This window comes from Perissodus microlepis, chromosome 11 (assembly GCF_051167445.1).
Source record: "Perissodus microlepis isolate ML-2025 ecotype Zambia chromosome 11, ASM5116744v1, whole genome shotgun sequence".
Classification (NCBI taxonomy): domain Eukaryota; kingdom Metazoa; phylum Chordata; class Actinopteri; order Cichliformes; family Cichlidae; genus Perissodus; species Perissodus microlepis.
In genome coordinates this window covers 30,145,683-30,165,317 of record NC_140471.1, presented here as the reverse complement: position 1 = coordinate 30,165,317, position 19,635 = coordinate 30,145,683, and the positions used below count along the sequence as shown (strand labels likewise).

The 19,635-nt window shown below is 38.1% G+C and overlaps 2 protein-coding genes across 3 annotated transcripts in view; one reads left to right on the top strand and one right to left on the bottom strand.

The window, feature by feature from the left end:
* atg5 (ATG5 autophagy related 5 homolog (S. cerevisiae)) overlaps positions 1 to 9,281 on the bottom strand; it is a 45,103-nt gene extending 35,822 nt beyond the window's left edge. The window contains exons 1-5 of one of the 2 annotated variants that reach the window (XM_084944028.1): positions 9,043 to 9,281; positions 8,449 to 8,607; positions 4,345 to 4,472; positions 3,003 to 3,081; positions 2,492 to 2,654 (exon numbers count right to left, since the gene is read on the bottom strand). In XM_084944028.1, coding sequence (XP_084800154.1) covers positions 2,492 to 2,654; positions 3,003 to 3,081; positions 4,345 to 4,472; positions 8,449 to 8,556 — 478 coding nt within the window. In that variant the 5' untranslated portion in view covers positions 8,557 to 8,607; positions 9,043 to 9,281. The remainder of the gene's footprint in view (positions 1 to 2,491; positions 2,655 to 3,002; positions 3,082 to 4,344; positions 4,473 to 8,448; positions 8,608 to 9,042) is intronic. The other variant, XM_084944030.1, reaches the window with a different exon arrangement.
* A 67-nt stretch (positions 9,282 to 9,348) lies between these two features.
* dctn3 (dynactin 3 (p22)) lies at positions 9,349 to 14,156 on the top strand. The gene is made up of 7 exons (XM_084944031.1): positions 9,349 to 9,529; positions 10,844 to 10,928; positions 12,415 to 12,501; positions 12,666 to 12,749; positions 12,962 to 13,020; positions 13,109 to 13,168; positions 13,401 to 14,156. Exons 1-7 carry the CDS (start codon positions 9,428 to 9,430, stop codon positions 13,485 to 13,487), a joined length of 564 nt encoding a protein of 187 aa, XP_084800157.1. The 5' UTR covers positions 9,349 to 9,427; the 3' UTR covers positions 13,488 to 14,156.
* Positions 14,157 to 19,635: the final 5,479 nt, after the last annotated feature.

Here is a 19,635-nt window from a genome sequence, read left to right as displayed (position 1 = left end):
ATTTTTGACCAGGATGTGTCTCTTAACACTCACGAAACAAATGCGTAGGATAGCCTTAAATATACGCAATACTATTAAAATGAGAAACATCTGCCTCAGAGAGCTGTTCTAAAAGTCTTCAGTTCATCCAGATCACTGCAGCAACAGTACTAACAGGTCCTAGGTTGCTAGTGGGCTGGGATGGTGCTGCTTGTAGTCTCTTCTACTTAACAGACAGTTCTTCCTTTTAATGTCCCCAAATGCTTAGGGCAATGATTCTCAAAGTGTGGGCCGTGAAGATTAAAATGACTCACATTGACATAATTATATAAAATGTATTTACTTATATAAAAAGTGAATGAAAACTGGTCATAGGAGGTGGTCAATTTGTGGATTAACTCATTAGTCTGGCCCTCATTTATTGCTCTTATTTTGAAGATTGTGTTGCAGTGGCATTGAGGGACACATATGACTGGGTATCATTAGCAATTTACATAAACAATAAAAACAACAGCCTGTGTTGTTTATGTTTACTACATAAAATTTCCAAGGAAATGCATCACTTTCACTTGAATTTTAATTAGTGTGAAGATTTAAGATTGGGTGCATGGACTCTATGGGATTTTCTGGTTTTTAAGTGAGCTGGAGCGGGTGCAATATAAAGCACTGTTGTTTTGAGTGGGTGTAACTTAAATTAAAACTGAACTGAATTGAATTGAAGATAGAGACGCGTCACTAAAACTGAAATTTAGTGTCAGTATTACTCGGGCCAAATGTCAAAGCAACACAAGAATTTAGTCTTTTAGTTACAGTGTGATCTTTCACCATCAAAATGTTTCCACAGCATATGCTAATGTCAAACCCCCCACCTGCATCCCTGCCTTACTTTCACATGAACAGTCTGTTTTTTCTCTCTCCTGGATGAAAGTTTGAGACCTCTCTGTTTCTGGTCTGTTTTGGATGTGAAAGTTTTAGTTCAGATTAAGTTTCATCTTTCACTTTCATGTCTGGGGCCAACTCCTTCTTTTTGGATAGGTTAAAAGGACTTGCTTCTTCTCTGTTAAATGCAGTTTTAAACAAAACCCTCAGTTAAAAAAACAAGTTCATAACCTTATCTTTTTAAGAATCTTCTAAATTCACTTTTATCTGCCTTTTCATAATAATGTGATATTTTGTTATTTTCACACCACGAGTTTCAGGGGAAAGTGGGAGAGAGACAAGCAGCTGAAGTTTTGCGGGTTTGACACCCTTGGGTTTTTCTGCAAACCTGTTCGACTCTTACAAATGCCACATGCACAGTGTGCAGTTTTGACAGTTATGGGATAATAACAACTATAAGCAAACTATCTGAGAGATAGGCATTAACAATTTTCACATCCATAGAGTATGCAAACTAACCAAAAGAACCGTTAGATGCAGACTTATTTGTAATAATATTCATATAAATGGCTTTTGCTACTTTAAGCAGAATTTATTGTTCAGGATGGCTGGTGTGTTTACTGTTTGCCCCAGTCCAAGGATACCCTGTGTGCCTGCAGTGAGCTCTGTTGTTAAATGGAGGCAGGGGAAAAGCACAACCAGTCTGTGGGTCATTCTTGCTTTGCTCCATCAGCCAAAAACACTCTTCTTCATGTCAGCCAGCCACGGAGAAGAGTGAAGTTATAACATACAAAGAACTGAAACGGAGTGTTGACGACGTCAAGAAGTGCTCACTGCAGCCACCTTCTGTGCTTTTCATCCTGGATTTTTTTTTATCTTTAAGGGGGTTTTTTTGCAGTTCTTCTTTTCCTGGTGAACTCTGCTGTAGTTTTGGTCCACTATCAACCAGTCAGCATCTGGGAGACGCATATGTCATCCACTTCCAGCGATGTAGATGTAGCATTTCGGAGGACTGCACGGGAGTGCGTCAGCAGTCGGTATAAATCCCTCTCTCCACCCTCTCGAAATGGAAACGTGTACACAGACGGACACATTTGCAGAACTATAAATTCCACTTTAGACATTTAGATATAAGCGTGACTGGTCTGGAATAACATTTGTGTGCTCTAATAATAACTAAGAAGCAGGCAATTATACAGAAAACCAAGATGACACATTTGCTGCTGAGTGGTCCAAAGGGTGGCTGCCGTCCTGGTGGTTGAAGTGTTTATAGTTACCATTTTAATCAGCTTGACCAGCAGACATTCCAGGCACATCATGTTGCAGACTGGGTTGCAATTCAAAAACAAGCACAAGTTTTACAACAAACCACAAATCAGAGGCATCCAGTTCTCCCTGACACCTCTCCCAACACAAGCTTTGACTATTCTATAAAGCCGGTAGGACATTAATCTGCTTGGAATGATGGTGTGGAAATACAAACTGGTGGGCGTTTGGAAAGAAGTTTGCAAACTCAGACCATCCCTCTCTTTGGTTTGTTTATGCATCATGATCATCTGCCAATCTGTTTGGATGTATTCTTTGTGTGCATGTCAACGCCACACCCTGAAATGGGCATGTGCGTGTGTCTCACCGTTCTGCAAGCCCATCCACAGCTGTTTGTGGTCTTTCTTCTGCATGTCATTGACAACTTGGCTCTTGTGCTTCAGGGCGTCGGCCTCCTTGATGCTGGACATGAAGTGAGCCTCTATCACAGAGCTGGATGGGCAGTGGAGCAGGTCCTGATCTGGAAAATTCTGACACATATTCCCATGGCAAAAATATTTAAAGCTCGATGATGGGGATACCACAAGAAACAGGAAAACATGTTCTCAGGCCATTTTATTTACATATCTACAGACATATCTACAAATAATTAACTGCCAATTAACACAGTCTTTTTGTCTCTGCTTTGGTTCACCAACCAGAGTAATCCTCTTCATTCATCCCTATTTCAATATTTTGTTGTATATTTATTTCCAATATTTTGTATTGTATTTGTAGCTGAGCAAGTAAGAGGTTTAACAGAACTTCATGCTTCTAGAAACAAATTTGATAGGAGCGCTAAGACTTATCAAAACAATAAACTTGTGATCAGCTCTTACCTTAAAGTGCACAGTGATGCTCCAGGGTAAGACGCTGTTAGAAGCATGGAGGTCAAACAAGACTCCAATTGGATAGTGCCTGTATCCATGAAATGCAAAAACAAAATTATGGTACAAGAGAAAAACCTGTTGAATGTTTGTGTTCAGCATCACAGGGAGTATCTGTTCCCAAAGCCAAGAAACTAGTTTTACCCCTATCTTTGGGCTTGGAAACGTTTAAGCTGATCAGTTGCATCACCTGTAGACAGTAGAGTAGACAGGAAGTAGGGAGAGAGACTGGGAGGAAAACACACTGGAGGTGGCCCAGGACTGACTCAAATCCAGGCCCCTGTAGAAGCCTTTCAGCTGGTGAGTTATACTAAAGATTATGACTTATACTAGAGAGTCTAGTCACATCTTTACATAGATCATTTTATCAGGACTTTGTTTCACATAATCCTATGTTTTTTCTTTTGCGCAGTGGTTTGGTAAGTTTAACCATAACATATAATCATAACAGTTTTAATCCTAACTTCCAGTGTTTAGAAAGGGGTTCCTAACACGCTTCGATGTTTCAGAAATGAAGAGGCTTTTCTTCATCAGAGCCTAAAATAATGCATGCATTTCATGTTTGTACTCATATGCTGATCATACTGGTTATTATAACGGTTAAGAAGATAAAATTACTTTTCTATATGACAACAAGTAATTAATGACTACTTTTTTATTTAGCGATTTACTATTACTTAGGCTGTGAAATAGGCTAATCACTTGTGTTGCACTACTGACATCTTGTGGCTACGTGCTGTAATTCCATCTTTATAACTGGCTCTGATTTTAGCAGTCAGTAGGCACAAAAGAAATGCAAATACTGGCAAAAGCTTCTGTGCTGTTCCTGAATGCTTAAGTTGATAGTGGCATGAATACATAGTCCTGACTGCACAACGCTTTAGAGAACATATATGTTTACACAAGGCAGCAAAACAAAAGACAATTACATCAAATAGATTATTTATTCCCAATGAAGAGATTTGACTACATTTATTTTCAAGATGATGCCTAAATATAGCATTAAACCCCAACCCAGTTTCCAGATAATACTGCTAGCTGTAATATGGTGTCAGTCTTATAAAGTAGGACAATAAACTAACCGGATCAGCCAAAAGACATTTCATCAGTAGACATTTCTATAAAAATAATCACGACAGTAACAAACTTTAAACATGATAAGCAGAGAATGAGATTCTGTTCTTTTAACATATGTCTTCCACGAATGCCAAACCACCATCTCATGACTGGAAAAGTAAAACTCCATTGATGCACTGATTGAAATGAGTTCAAACAACAGCAGTTATTCTCTCACCATTTGAGTGGCGTTCCTTCGTACTCGAACCACATCTCCTCCACATCCTCTGCTCTCATCACTTTGAGGAAGTGCTTTTTCACCTTGTCTGTGACCAGAGTCAGGTAGCTCACTCTGGGTAACAGCAGCTGATAAAGTAAGAGAACAGGGGAAGAGGTGCATTAATAAAGGACAGTCTGTTACTCTGAACTACATGGTAGCCGTGGGCTAAATTTAGAAAGTGCTCATTAATGACATAATGAGCAGCTATATTGTGTGTCTGCTTGGTTCTTTGTGTATTAACATCCAATATTACAGATGAGTAAAATGTCCTCACACAGTTATGAATTAAAGACACCTATAAACAATGAATGAATTATTTTGTTATTTTTTCCATTTACTGTGACATATCATATATGTCACATAACAACACTCAACAAAATCCCTGAAAAATTGCAGACAACAATCTGTAGAGTAACTGTAGCGTCATGTTGTACATTTTTGTGGTGCATGTGAGCTATGTGGCATAGCTACGGCAACTACATAGTAACTGCTGTTAGATCACAATCCCTCAATTCACTAGAATTAACCACATTCAAAGACTCTTAACACTTAATTTACATGGATACCCTGAAACTTGAAGTACATGTTGGTCGGGACTTGTAAACAAAAAAAATTTGCATAATCTATGGCCTGTATTCACAGGACTTCTTAGGACTTAAGAGTAGCTACTAGTGATAACTGCGATAATGCTCTACCCTAAAAATAAATCCTGACAGAGGTAAAAAATTTTCACAAAGCACCACAGCCCTTGAAAGAACTCTCAATGTGAAAAAATGTTAGCAGTGGACAGGAGGACTTTTAGAAGGAGACTCGTCAGCAGAGAAGGAAATGGTAGAAAGACAAAGTGTAGAGCAACCATTTTCCCTCCAAGTGAGGAACAAATTCGCAGTTTACATATTTGAGTTAATTAATGGGTTTGTTTTGGGTTTTTTGGTTTGCTTTTTTTTTTTTTTTGAGAAGATCCAATTATCACTAAAGACTAGCATAAGAGATCAGTAAACACAAACTGAAGCTGCCATATTGATATTCATGGTGTGCTGATTAACTCACATCAATAAATGTACTTAGTTTCATACAAGAAAACACTCCACTTGCTGGATGCCTTTAAACAGCAGAGCAATTGTATCTTTTTTTTTTTCTTACAGTCTGTACAGCAGCTGATTGAGACAAGGTAGAAATAGTAGTATCAGAAGTGTCAGAAACCATAAAATGGAGTTATAGTGTAGCAGTAATTACTTTGATTTGTTAAACCACAGTGATCTCATTATCGTTTACAGCATTTTCACAGTCTCAAACTATTACACACTTAATTTAAATTGCCACGGTGTTGCTGGTGTAAGTTTTAAAAGCTCATCATTTATTTCCCTTAGGATAAACAGAGTAACTTACAAAATATCCCAGAACGGTGTATAAACACAAGCAAAAATTATAGGCATGTCATTGTACTTCGGCACAGACTGGTTTGTAATTCCAAATATTGTGTAAATATTGTCTAAAAGCTAGTGTATTCAACTGAAATGTCCATTACATTAGGTCAGTGATTCCCAATTGGTGTGCAGTGCAAGTGCAATTGTGTTCCTTAAGGGAAGTCCAGGTGTGAAACTGGTTCACCCGAAAGACAAAACTCCTAAACACAAACTTAACAATGTGGTGTATGCTGTACAGTGCAGCGAGGAATGCCCAGACTTCTACATTGGAGAGACCAAAAAGCCACTTCACAAGTGCATGGCACAACATAGAAGAGCCACCTCCACGGGACAAGACTCAGCAGTACATCTGCATCTAGAGGACAAAGGTCACTCTTTCGAGGATGCCAACGTTCACATTTTGGACAGAGAGGACAGATGGTTTGAAAGAGGAGTGAAAGAAGCCATTTACGTCCACTGTGAGCGACCATCTTTGAACAGAGGTGGTGGTTTACGACACCAACTGTCTGCCATCTATAATCCAGTTTTGAGATCCCTTCCCAGACGCCTTAACGCCCACTCACATCCTGGGCCATCTGACCTCAGGAAATCACAGGATAGGGTGGGGCCAGGTTTCACAATGAGCTCACCCAAAACCCTGGCTGATTGTGACCCACACCTGCTTTCACACCTTGGCTCATGTGATTAGGTAGAGGATCATCAGGGGGTCCTTTGTCCCTCTTTGGGGGGAAACTCCCACTAGGTTTAAATCTGGGACTCTCCACCATTTGACCTTAGAACTGAAGAAGCTTCTCGGATGAGAGGTGAAACATCTTCAAGCAACTCAAAGAAGTCCAGACGGTTTTCTTTGCAAGCTCCTTAGACTACGATGACCTGGATGACTGAGAACCTTCACAGACATATCTATATGTACTTGTATTTGTTTTTTATTCTATATGATTTTTGTCTACTTGTTCATTTATTTGTAAACCACTGAGTCTGTAACAAACACTGATACAGCAGACATATACAAAAGTCATGAGCCACCCCTCATTTCTTTGTATTTTCTTTAGATTAATGGGAAATGGGAGCCGCAAGTTATTGAAAAAAAGTGCAAACATACATGGAAATACATTGAGTTTCCACACTTCTACCAAGCTAAAAATCTGTATTTGGTATATCTGGTCTATTCGGGTATCCTTCTACTGCATTTTTTATGTGGGATCATAGCCACTCAGATGCTTTCCTAATGGACCAAAATCTGATGGCATTTTTCTGCAATCATAATTCTAGCAATTTTGACCAGATACTCAACACACCTGGCTGAAATGTAGCCCGAAACCGTGACAGTCTCCAATGCACTTTACAGATACACACTGTTCTACGTCTTTCCTGACCTCCTCTGTACAAACTAACAAAGTTTGATTTCAAGTTTGGATTTATCACTCCATAATATGTATTTTCAGTCCATTTCTTGTGTAATTTGGCATACCTCATCCTTTTCTCCCTGTTTCCCTTCCTTAAGAATGGCTTCTTGACAGCCACCCTTCCACTAATTTCTGATGAGGCTTCAGTGAACAGCAGATAGACCAACTGAAAGATTGTACCTCTACTGTGTCAGGTCTTTGCTGTTTTCTTTTCTATTTCTGAAGGGTGTGAATTTCAGATGCTTCTTATCTGCTCCAGATAGTGTTTTAGGCCTACAATTTCCTCTTCTGCTTTCCACCTACCTAACCATTTTCCTGTGCACCACGCTGAGGTAAGTCATGTTTTCACCTAATAGTTATATGGGAATCACTTTATTGGTGCAAAAATACTATTTTATGCCTGTCAAACTGTGTTACTCTTGGCAGTTTTTATAGATTCAAAATAAAGTGATGTGAACAAATGATTTGTTTTCCCCCAACAACACACTATATAATTTAAAACAGGTTCCTTCCTAAATGTATTGTACATAGATACAACAGTGATTCATTCCTTGAGTTAGGTTTTTTGCGTCTTTTATGTTTGTATGATTCATTGGACAGTGTAAAGTGGTTTAATATCTATACACACACACACACACACACACACACACACATATATATATATATTCTTTTGAGAATGGTCAGCTACAGGGACTGGACTAAAAATGAGAGCAAAAGGAGGCACAGTGCTCAACGCCACTCAAAGCCAAAGCAAAAAAAGCAACTGCAATAATGTCTGGCTACCTGGAAGTATAAAGAAATATAATTATTGCAAGCAAGAACAAAATGTTTGAAAAACACTTTGTTAGACGATACTTAGAACTACACCTATGATCTATGTAGGTTTGACTATTTCACTAATGTTTTCGGTTCAGGTGAGACGACAGCCTGGTCAGCTACACCTCCACACTGAGGTAGTTAGTTCCTTCATTTTGCTTGGACAACTGTTTTACATCATTCTTACGCTAGAACTCCTTGCTGCTGAGTGGATCCTCAGAATGCTTATGAAATTGGGCCATGTATCCTTCTGTAAGCACCCTTACAAAAGTTAAATAAGAGGCTTCCTACTGACTGTGTTGTCTGAAGGACTTCCTTGAAGCATGTTTCGTCAGAAAGCATTAATCTCCAAAAACAAAAGTTAAGTCAGGCCTAGATTTTGCATCATGTTAGATGAGAACAACTGTACTTACATAATAAGCCTCGGCTTCCCTCTCAGTAACCTCATCCTGGTTCAGAGTGAAGCAGGTGGGTATCCGGCCGAACCAAACGTCTCTCAACACGTCCTTGTCATCTGCCATGCTGCTGCTCCCAGTGGCACATAAAGAATGAATTCCCCAAACAGATGCCTGCTTCAGAAGAGATAAATCGCCTACTGTCAGCAAAAGATCGGAGCATGGCTAACAAGCAAACACTGACAAAACTTTCAGCATCACAAACGCTGAGCCTCAGTTCAATAACCAATGCAAGTTAAGCTAGCACCACGTTGGCGCACTTCAGGTTTGGGTAACTTAGATATCTCTTAAGTAAATTGCCAGTGAAGTTATTACTAGGTTACAGTTCGGTGATAGGTAGCGACCCATCTCTTATACCTCCAAAAGAATTCCAAAACTGTTAAACTACGCAGCTGTAGAGCAAAAACTGATGTTAGCTCGAGGGCTAAGTAGGCTAACTTAACCAATGGAAACCTAATAAAGAAATGTTTAAAGTCCAATTACAAAGGTACTGATAATATTTCCCACAGACAGAAATTCTTACTCTATGAGAAGGAGATGGGTAAGGCTTACTTTTTAGTCGATATTTTGTAGATATATTGAATGGAAAAGGGGCCTATGTTGTCATTCCCCCGCTGACACCGGAAAAACAGCAAACATATCCCGTTTACCGCAAAACAGCGACCACTGGCGACAGCTATCTTTACTAAACCAACTACAGAAACATACCAAATGATCTGCAATTTTACGTTGAAAAAGACACTAAAATTTTAAAAATAAATATTAAATGCTTAAAGTATTTTAAAGCGTTGTAGGTTTTGCATCTACCCCCCACCAAATAGCTGAGTGGTAAAGAGAACCGGCGGGCGACGCATCATCAGTATGCGACGGCCCTTCTCAACTACGTACTTCTCCTCCGCCTGTTTGGGATCTGTTGTGTTCATCGGCAGCTCCGGGAATGGATAAAACAACTGAGATGGATAACCTGGAAATGCGTCTCCGGGCGCTAGAGAGTCGTATATATGGCGAGAGAAAAAACAAGAGCGGAAAACCTGCAAAGGTTCGCTTATATTATGTATATCTGTATGTATGCTAGTTGTTAGCCTTGCGGAGCTAACGGTGGTTGTGAGTAAACGCCCTTTTTTAATTTATACACTAGAATGTTAGCAGTTGTTTTAGTTGTTCAATTTAGTTTCGCACAAATATGAGAAATTTACTTTCCTGCCCATCAAGAAGCTATTCCTTTATTTTTTTTATAACTGTTGGTTATTTAGCTTTCATCTGTTTACATTAAAAAAGCTGTACGTTGTAACCTGGTTTTTGTGGCGCTGTGCTTTTGTGTCTGTTCAACTTAATCATAATCAACAATACAATAGTCTGACACGGTTAAACGAAGAAACCTCGGCTAGCTAGTGATGAGATGCTTTTTGAGGCGAGGGGACTCAGCAGGGTATCATGTGATCTGGGAAAAAAACTTTCTGGCTTACAAAGAGGCATTTAAGTTGGTTTGTTTTCCACTAGATTTTGTAATTCCAAAGGTGGAGATATTGCTACAGTGCGCTGTTAGGCTTAATATAGTTTAAATTCAAAGATTTGAGAGTATTATTGCCATTTCAAGACATGAAGTAGCATAAGAGGGAACGAAACTAAGGAATGAGGTTCCTGTAAGACAGCACTACAACAAGCTAAACGACTAAAACAGTAATACGATTTAAAATGCTTTCTAAATTTAGAAAAGCAAAAGGTAGTATGTACCTCTACTGGAGAGACGAAGAATGAAAGTCATAAGAAGCAAGACAGAATGCATGTATGTGAATAAGGAGACAGGTGTCATATGGAAGAGCAGGGGTAGTGAAGGTGGATGAATTTAAATACCCGTGGTTTAACCATCCAAAGTAACAGACATTGCACAAGAGAGGTGAAGAAGAGAATGCCTGTTTTTTCTGGTCCTGAAGCTGCACAGCCTGTGACATGTGATGTAATACTGCTTTCCAATGGTCATCTGTGGAGACCATTATCCAATATGTACTGCAAAAAGCCAAATAAGACCTTAAATGTAGTAAGGGAATATACAGAATATACAGACAGCATATATTTAGCCTGCATCATGCTAATTCTCACATTTCTTTTAGGATAATAAGATTCCAGTCCTCATAAGCATGAGTAGAAAAGATTTGTTTTAAAATGCCATTAGGTTTTGTTGGTACCTTCTATATCTCCCAATGTCATATAAACTTGACTCTTGTATGTATTTTATGTGCTAGCATATTCCTCTATATCACACCACCAAAAAACAAAAAGCAACAAAAAAAAGACAAACAAAAAAAAAAAACCTTGCTATCTGGATGATAACCACTAACTTTTTCCCCTGCAGTGTGCAGAGTCATTGGCCAGGATTCAGGCCGGTCTGACCAACACGGCCAATAAGAGAGAACGAGTAAAGATTCTGCACAAGAAGAGTGAGTCACACACTCTGTCAATCTCTCAGCCCCTACACTTTAGATTACTGGCTTGTTGTATTTTTGTGAAATAATATTTTTAACATTACTCAAAATTAGCAACTACTTTACACTGATGTGGTTATTCGTATTATACACGGATACATACAGTAATTTATTTTTTTGTTTAGTGTTTCACCTTCATTTCCTTCAAATACTATCTTAACCATTAAGATGCATATAGGGCTGGGCGATATATCGAGTTTTTTAAAAATATCGATATATTTTCATACGAGATATAAGATGTGACAATATCGTTTATATCGATATAGTCTATGTTACCTTGTAATTATACTTGTGGAGCCGCAAGTTTTCCTCTCTTTCGTCCACTTTTGTCTCTACGCAACGTTAATCGGCCTCGCCTCTCCTTCACTGAACACAACTCCCCCCCTTCACCTGCAGGCAACGACAAGATGAACACGGCAAATCTCCGTTAACGAGTTACCGCGGATCGCCCCGTGCGTGGGGCTGGACGGCGTCAACGTGTTAGCGAGCTAACCGCGCTAACGACATGTAGCCTACAGGGGCTGCATGGCCTAAAATCCTTCCATTTTCTCCAAAATCGACAGTGCGCCTTATGTATGAATTCTGGTTGTGCTTACTGACCGCCAGCCGATTTTATGTGGTACAAGGCGCTCAGCAATCTGTCAAAAAATGTTTTAGTACGACTTTGGTAAGCTACGGAGCTGCACCGCTTGATGGATTGTCGGAGCATTACGGCTACCGTAGTCTGGAAACTCGCGGAGTGATACGTACTGTGCTTCAACGTAATATTACCGTATTGTGTGTGTACAAGGAGCATAAATGGCACCTGTTAACAAGAGACATGGTTACAAAGAGGATTTCAAACTCAAGGCTGTCAGTCACGCAGTAGAACTTGGGAATAGAGCTGCCGTGAAATCTGTCTGTCTTTGTTATTATGCTCATCGTCTTTTAGTTTACATTTTGACTGGACAATTGTGAGCTTTTTGTTATGCGCAAAAACAACATTGTTTTCTTTTATTTATGGAGCATTATTATTTAATAAATGCTGATAATTTATTTTTGAGTAATTTCTTCATGTACATCTATGCTGTATGTTAATAAAAGTGCCTGTGTGACATCTGGGACACAGCTTTGACTAAACTCTCTTTTTGTTCTTACCTTATGGCTTTAAAAAAAAATATATCGACATATATATCGTATATCGCCATCCAGCTAAAAAATATCGAGATATGAATTTTGGGTCATATCGCCCAGCCCTAGATGCTTATCACTAATACCTTTATAAACTGATGTGTTTAGTAATGTGGCTACTGAAAATTAAAAACTTGAAAGGGCTCAAAATTTCTGTGACAACCTTTAACTTTCGAGACACCAAAAGTTCTTGCAGAATTTTTTTTCTTTATTTAGATTTTAGACTGAGCCAATTGAACTTTTAATCATGCTCATTGGTGTTGTGGTACAGTTGAGGACCTCTTAAAGTACTTGGACCCCGAGTTCACAGACCACATCACTGTGCCTGATGCCATGAAGCTGGAGTTCATCCTTGCTGGTAAGTACTCTTAAAAATTCAAATGAAAACTAATATTACTGAGGCATACACAGGCATTAACTTTAATGTCGATTGCTATATGTGCAAATTGTATTAGTATTAAATTTATTATATATTGAAAACAAGTAGGAGCTGAATCCATTTCTTGCTCTGTCTCTTTGCAGAGGAGGACTTCTTGCTTTCGCAGGCTGCTTTACTGGAACAGGTCAGCAACCTGCAGCCACTGCTGGACAGCACCTACATCAGAGGTGAGTTTCACTTTGTAGGACACATTAATACCCAACAAAACAATGTCTGTTTTGTCTTTTTTAAATTCCTGGCATCATTTTGGAGGGATCTTATGCTTAGTTTTGTTATCTACTTTTAGCCAGGGTTTTCAGCCTGTTTTAAATGGGTGATAGATGTGCCTACTGTGGTATTCCATGTTTTACCTCATCAGGTCTTGTTTTTTTGTTCACAGATGTACCAGAACATGCCACCAAGCTGCAGCGCTTATCACAGATTCACATCAAACAGCAGGTAGCCCTTTCTTTCTTTCTCCATCTACTCCTGTGGGTTTGTCTCTCACTAGGTTTTATGTGTAAATATTATTCTGTTTGTTTTACAGGACCAAAGTGAGGTTCAGTCACAGGAAGTTAAGAAGCTTTTTGAAGAATACAACAAAATGGTACACTTCAATTTTTAAATTCCAATGATTATGAGAACAAAGCTATAAGTATATTCTTAGGGTAAACAAAATAGGGCAAAAAAGGGCAAACAAAAACATCTTAAACTTAATTAGCAAACTACCAAAGTTTTATATCTATAGCTACTTTGGTCAGTCATGGAGAAATTCTGAATACACAAGTTGTTGCTGAGCTAAAGCTCCACCCACTGACAACTGACCTTTTGATTGGCAGATGTTCCTGTTGTCCAAGCAGTTCACCCAGTGGGATGAGACCCTGAGAAAGATGGAAGAGGCCAAAGGAATCCGACCTGTGGAATAGTGATTGTCAACATACGTTCAGATGACAAAAGTGGAAAAACTGCACTGTGGTGGGAGTGTCAGATATGTGAGGCAACGGCATCACCACATTTCTTTCTTTCTTTCTTTCTTTTTTTTAAACATTTAATTTATTTGAATCAGGTGATATAACGTTGATAATCTAACCTGATGTAAGAAATCCTCAAAAGTGTAAGAAACAGTACATTAACAATTCTAGAAATAGTCACTGCAGGTGGTAAAATATTGAAGGCAGGTTTGTCTCCCTGCTAATGCTGGTGGTGCCAGAACATAGTAATACTGTCACTGATACAAACCCAGTCATATAGGAAAAAACTGGGTTTCCTGTAACCGTTTATTTGTGGATGAATTCACTCCTATCACTCAACTTGTAGTTGTTATGCTGTTTATTGTCAGACAAAAGTACTTTACTTGTAATGCATTCCTGTCCTCCTTACTGTAGGCATGTCACAAGACTTAAATTGCTCTTCCCCCAATTCAAAAACACACTAGTTACTTCCCTCTGGATGCTTCTTGACATGACTTATAAAACCTTAAATTAGTTTCAGTATTTTTTCCAATATTTGGTTTGAACATTTTAATTATATCTGATTTATCTTACAGCAAATAAATGTTGTTGATAAATAAATAAACTTTTTTTGGATATTCAAAAGTGTTGCATGTTGTGTGTATATATATATATATGAGTCTTACAACAAAATTTGGATCTGTTTAGGTCTGTTTGTGCATTCTTATAGATGTTTTGTCAGTTTCGAGCAGGTTACTCCATTTTATTTTTCACATTTTCACAGAACAGATGACATTGAAACTTGGAAAAAATTAACCACATCAAGAAGCAATATAATATTGTCAGTGTATGTTTACTTCAAAACAACACTGAACACCATATTACCTGTATATATTACAAGGTGATGTTGCACAACTGACGACCAATAATTATTTCTGCTGCTGTCTCGTGTAAGGACAGAGTACATCACTTTTCATTTTGTTCGTAACAGCTCAAAGAAAAGGTGAGACTTCTTTTCCTAGTTAAAAATTGCGCAGCATAAATGAAGGCACGTAATCGAAGTCATAGTAAACTCTGTCATCTCTGCTATATACAGTACAGTATATAGAGAGATGAGACGACGGGGCTCCAGTTCCATTCAGTGTAAAAGAACAACAATAAATATAGTAAGAGTAAGAATAAATATAAAGACTGGGCTAAGGGGAGTATATACACTTTGAGGTAAAAGAGTCAATAAACAAAACAAAACAATATACCGTAGAAAAAAAAGACTGAGTTTTGCTGGATCGCTATCAGCCGCTGCCTGCTCATGGCGCCGAAGTTTGTTTGTTTTTTAATATGTTGCTTGCTTTTGATTTGAACACAACTGTTCCATTTGCCTGGGGCACTTCCGTAATTGGTGCTTTGTAATGTAGCAAAAAAACAGGGACATCAGCATGGACTCTTGGACTCACTAGCATGACCAAATTGATATCATTCCAATCCCAGGAGACTCTTGGATGTGGACAGCATGATCAAGGCTTGTGGCGAGGGGACTCAGCAGGGTACCATATGATCTGGAAAAAACATTTCTATGTGGACAAGTGGAAATAGACCTTTTCTTGAGTTTTGCATTGTATATAATAAAGAAACTATCTGAGGCCTGTACTACAAAAGAGGATTTTGTATTATCCAGGTAACTTAAGGGTTAACTTACATCTTGCTTTTCTGTGGGATATCACGAAGGTGGTTCACTTTCCAGCAAATGAACATTTGCTTAAGGTTACACGTTCTGTGATGTTTACCATGAAGGTTGTCTGAAGGTTATAGACAAATAACCTTCACAAAACCTTAAGGGAACACAAAGGCATATCCTCCAGCTGCTTGCAAATGTGGCAGGGCTCTAGAGTGCGACCAATTTGGTCGCAAATGCGACCAAATTTTTCAGTGGTGCGACTAAAAAAAACATTTGGTTGCACCTGTGCGACCAACTGTTCGGGTAGCAAAAAAAAAAAAAAAAAATCTGCAACCTTCCCTGTGGTCAACAACAGACACACATTATGCCCCTATCTTGGACTAAACCAATCAGAGATAGTAAGGGGCGGGACCTCTCTGATTGGCCATGGTCCAGTTGAAAGTGCAGGTGGAAGTGGGAGGTGAGTAGCTTGAATAAAGCGATATCAATTCATTAAATCCTGAATCGACTTTTAAATATAACTGTGTTTTGCCAGAAACGCCAGATTGTCAGATTAAAGCTCACAAAACCATTTCAACAACAACCAAACAGCAGATGAGAGCAGGTACACGGATTCCACACAAAGACGTAAACACAGAACGGACCGACGCATCAGAATCAGCTTTGTCTTTCTCGGCTTTCTCACCCGACGGCCCGTAGACGGACACGCTGTCGGAGCTTAGCGATTCTGATGCGTCCGGTCCGCGCTGTGATTACGTCTTTTTGCGCTGATTCTGAGCTGCAGGTTTTGTCTCTCTCCAACCAAAATTCACCGAGCCAGCAGCAAAAGAAGCAGCAAACTGCGCTTCACATTTGATCAATGTTGTCATGAATTTTGCTGTTTTGCTTCCACGACTATTAAAATCACAATTCATGCACAGCTAGCTCTCTCTCTATCTCTCTCTGTACTTCAAGAACAGTTTCCTGTCTCCAATCTCTGTTTTCTGTATTTTATTCATTGGCTTATTACCCACCAGTCTACCGTTGTTTACAGCGCTGTCGGCTGCTGTCTTTTTCTTTTCTTTTTCTTTTTTTCACTTAAATGACCTCGGACAAGAAAGCCTATTTTTCTGTTGTTCAATACTGAAGAAATTTAAACTTTATATGCAGAACATTGTAGAATATTTTTAAGGTTATCTGCTATAAAAAGCCAGACCAGGAAAATCTCCTTCATGTTTTTCTGTGTTTTATTCTCAGTTACTTTCACACAAAGGCATCTGCTGTGATGTTCACAATTCTGATGAAGTCAGTACTGATAAATGATCAGAATTATAATATTTCTGACTGTCTGAGGCTAAGTTGAATCGAATCGGGACTTTGAAAGCCAGAATCGAATGGATTATAGAAATCAGTGATGATACCCAGCCTTAGTGAGCAGCCTAGGCACGACAGAAGTGGATGTAGCTGTAATAGGAAAAGAACTATTGCTAACTTTTCTGTTAAGTTAAGGCCTGATCCTTCTGAAATTCATAGCCAGTGCTCTGACACGGTGTCATCAATCTTTGAATGCTGAAAAAGCACAGTGTATCCAGAAAAACACATTATATTATATAAATTATTATAAAATTTGTGTGTGCCTAACTTTTGTGCCGGTATGCCTAACTTTTTAGGCGTACCGGTACGCCCATGGCAAAAAGTTAGTCTAGAGCCCTGTGTGGTCAACCCTTTTCACATTTGCAAATCTCGATTCAGTTGGAATGCATTTGAATTGCAAATATTACAAAGTTACATACAAAAGCAACCTAATTAGTTGGATGACCTATTACTGTGGCTAAGAATAATTCAAATTGAATAATCAGAGATTTCAATATAATACAACGGTACAACAGTTCATGTTCAAGCCATGTTTAGAGTAATATGACAACTGTGTAAATCCAGACTATGATCAGTGTGGATTAAATTTTTGTTCAAATGCTGAATTACTTACACCAAACTCCATGAAAAGTCTTCTTCCTTCTCTCCAAGCTATGCAACAAGGCAGCGGATGGCTACTTCCCTGTGTATTTCAACTGTATTGTGCTGTGGGTCATCACCAACAAATAGCCAGTCTAAATAATATTCATACCTCAGTGATCTGCCTGATTCTCACTCCTTTAGCTCATCCTCTTGATGAACTATAGCCATTAGTTTTGGGGTGTAGTGGTCAAGTTTAGCTATAAAGGTAGATTCAAGGCTTACAGTTATTCTGAACAGTTACTGAACTCTTCCTTTATCTGTAGACCACACAAACAGAAAAAAATTGCTATAGGAAACTTCAACCATTATTAAAAACAATTGTCAAGCTTCACTAATATTTTAAACTTGCTTAAAATTGATAGTAAAGACAGATAATCCACCACAATAATCATTTAGTATTTTTTTAATAATAAATGAAGTTTATCTATGCACAAATAAAGTCTTAATTTCAAGTAGATTCCGACAGTATCATCCTGGCATAGATTATGTGAATCATTTTAATAATATTTCACACAACTTGATGTCTTAAAAAGGTAACAACAATGGATACAGCTCTTGAGATTAAAAACAATACTTACTTAAACTGTATCACAATAGTAACCAAAATAATTTACAATGTAATATAATGTATAGCATTTTGCAAGTTTTATAAAGACATAAAATGAGAGACAGACAAAAAAAGAAGCACTCTGCCTATTTTTATCCTTCTCACAGAAAAAACACTGTGACTGAAATTAGATAGAAGCAGATAGCAAAACGTTATTCATGCTTTGTGTGTTATTCATCCTTATATGATCGTGTTTTGTCACATGAAACTTCATAAGTCTTATCCACTCCTATGCTTAAGTTCAGAACGGCTAAATTACAGTGCTAAATAGTAGCATTACTTATTTTCTCTTACAGCCCTGCATTTAATCAAGTGGTGGTAACAGGTCTGATGAACCGCTTTTTAGAGTGTAGACAAATTGGCAAAATATAACATTGGAAGGCAATATCAGAAAATAATAGGAAAATACATTTTTATTGTTGCTGATAATTAGTTTTAGGGATGTGATGATGAAATTTGTATCTAACTCACCCTATGTGTTGATTTGTAGTCTGAAACCTAAACTCCAGGTTAGATTCACCACAAGTTACCAGTGTACTCTGGGAAGAAGTGAACCAAATTTGTAGTACAGTAAACCAAGGGCTAATCCCAGATTTAGATGGATATGGCGAAATTCTACTAAAACTTTATGTTGACTTTCTATTTAACTCCCTTGTATACAGTTTTTTTTTCCCTTTTCATTCTACTGTTTTTTTATGAGCCTCTATATTAAAATGCTTTATATACATCAGATATATCACAGCTTGACTGAAGATGAAGCATCTATTACTATTTTGTGACACTGGGAGAAATTCAGCTGATAGAATAAACCATCTTGACTATGACAATTTTCCATGTAATTTTCTAAAACTATGAAACATTTCCTCAGTACTGGACTTCATTTGTGGATATTTGTTCATTTTCTTTGTCTAATTATTTTACTTGTTTCATTTTGTGGATTGCCGTAAAATGTCTAAGTAAGAGCCTGAAGGTCTTTCTGGTCATTTTCACCACCACACATTAGATGGGAGCATCAAACTTGCTTGTGAAGACTCATCGGTGTATTTTGTAGAACCGCTTTATTTCTACTTTAGATTTTTTAATATAGTTGTGTTGCTTGGGGAGCTTGACACTCCATTCACTAATAAAATCTAAAACACCAATAAAACACATTTTCTCTTCTTTATTTCATGTAAGACTTCCTGTTAAATGAGGGATACACAGATGCAGACTGGGTTGGAACAACAAACACTGTTACTCGTAAATCCAGTAGGAAGTGTGGTTGGAAGTGCTGATGGAACACCCAGATTCTCAACATTAATCATTATTAATGCCTATTTTCTCCAGTATTTCTTTAACATTGATGTTGGGATCATTTTCTGCCTTTCCTTCAAGTATAGTGCCATGCTGTAGTTCACAAAATACATTTTGTGAACTAGCTCTCCATTTAAAACAAATAAATACTTCCTATCAACAGGCATGTAAAGAAGCTATGGAGTAATGATACTTTTGCATATAAATGAATGTCTGTTAATTTAAGCTATTTGCAAAACAAGTTGCTGGTTGGGAGGTAATTCTATCTGTATTTTTTGCTATTCTAGAGCAACATGAGCCAGCTTATTTTCAGGACATTTGTGAATGCCATGAAAACAAAGGCAGCTTAACCCTCTGTCTGTCATGATCTGCAGCTGCAGATCGTGTGCTTTTTTTTAGTGAGGACCCAAACACACACAGCATGGACTAGACTTAACAATAAATGAGCGTTTACTGTGGCTGATATCTAACATAAACAAAACTGGAAACCGAAATAAAATGGAGGACTAATCATGAAAAAACTAAACTGGGAAAGCTACAGAAGAGACTTGGAA

Bases quoted from the DNA above. Each gene is read 5' to 3' on its own strand.
- dctn3 (XM_084944031.1), top strand. From the start codon at position 9,428: ATGGATAAAACAACTGAGATGGATAACCTGGAAATGCGTCTCCGGGCG. The intron at 12,502-12,665 runs GTAAGTACTCTT...GTCTCTTTGCAG, and splicing joins GCTGGAGTTCATCCTTGCTG to AGGAGGACTTCTTGCTTTCG. The intron at 12,750-12,961 runs GTGAGTTTCACT...TTTTGTTCACAG, and splicing joins GGACAGCACCTACATCAGAG to ATGTACCAGAACATGCCACC.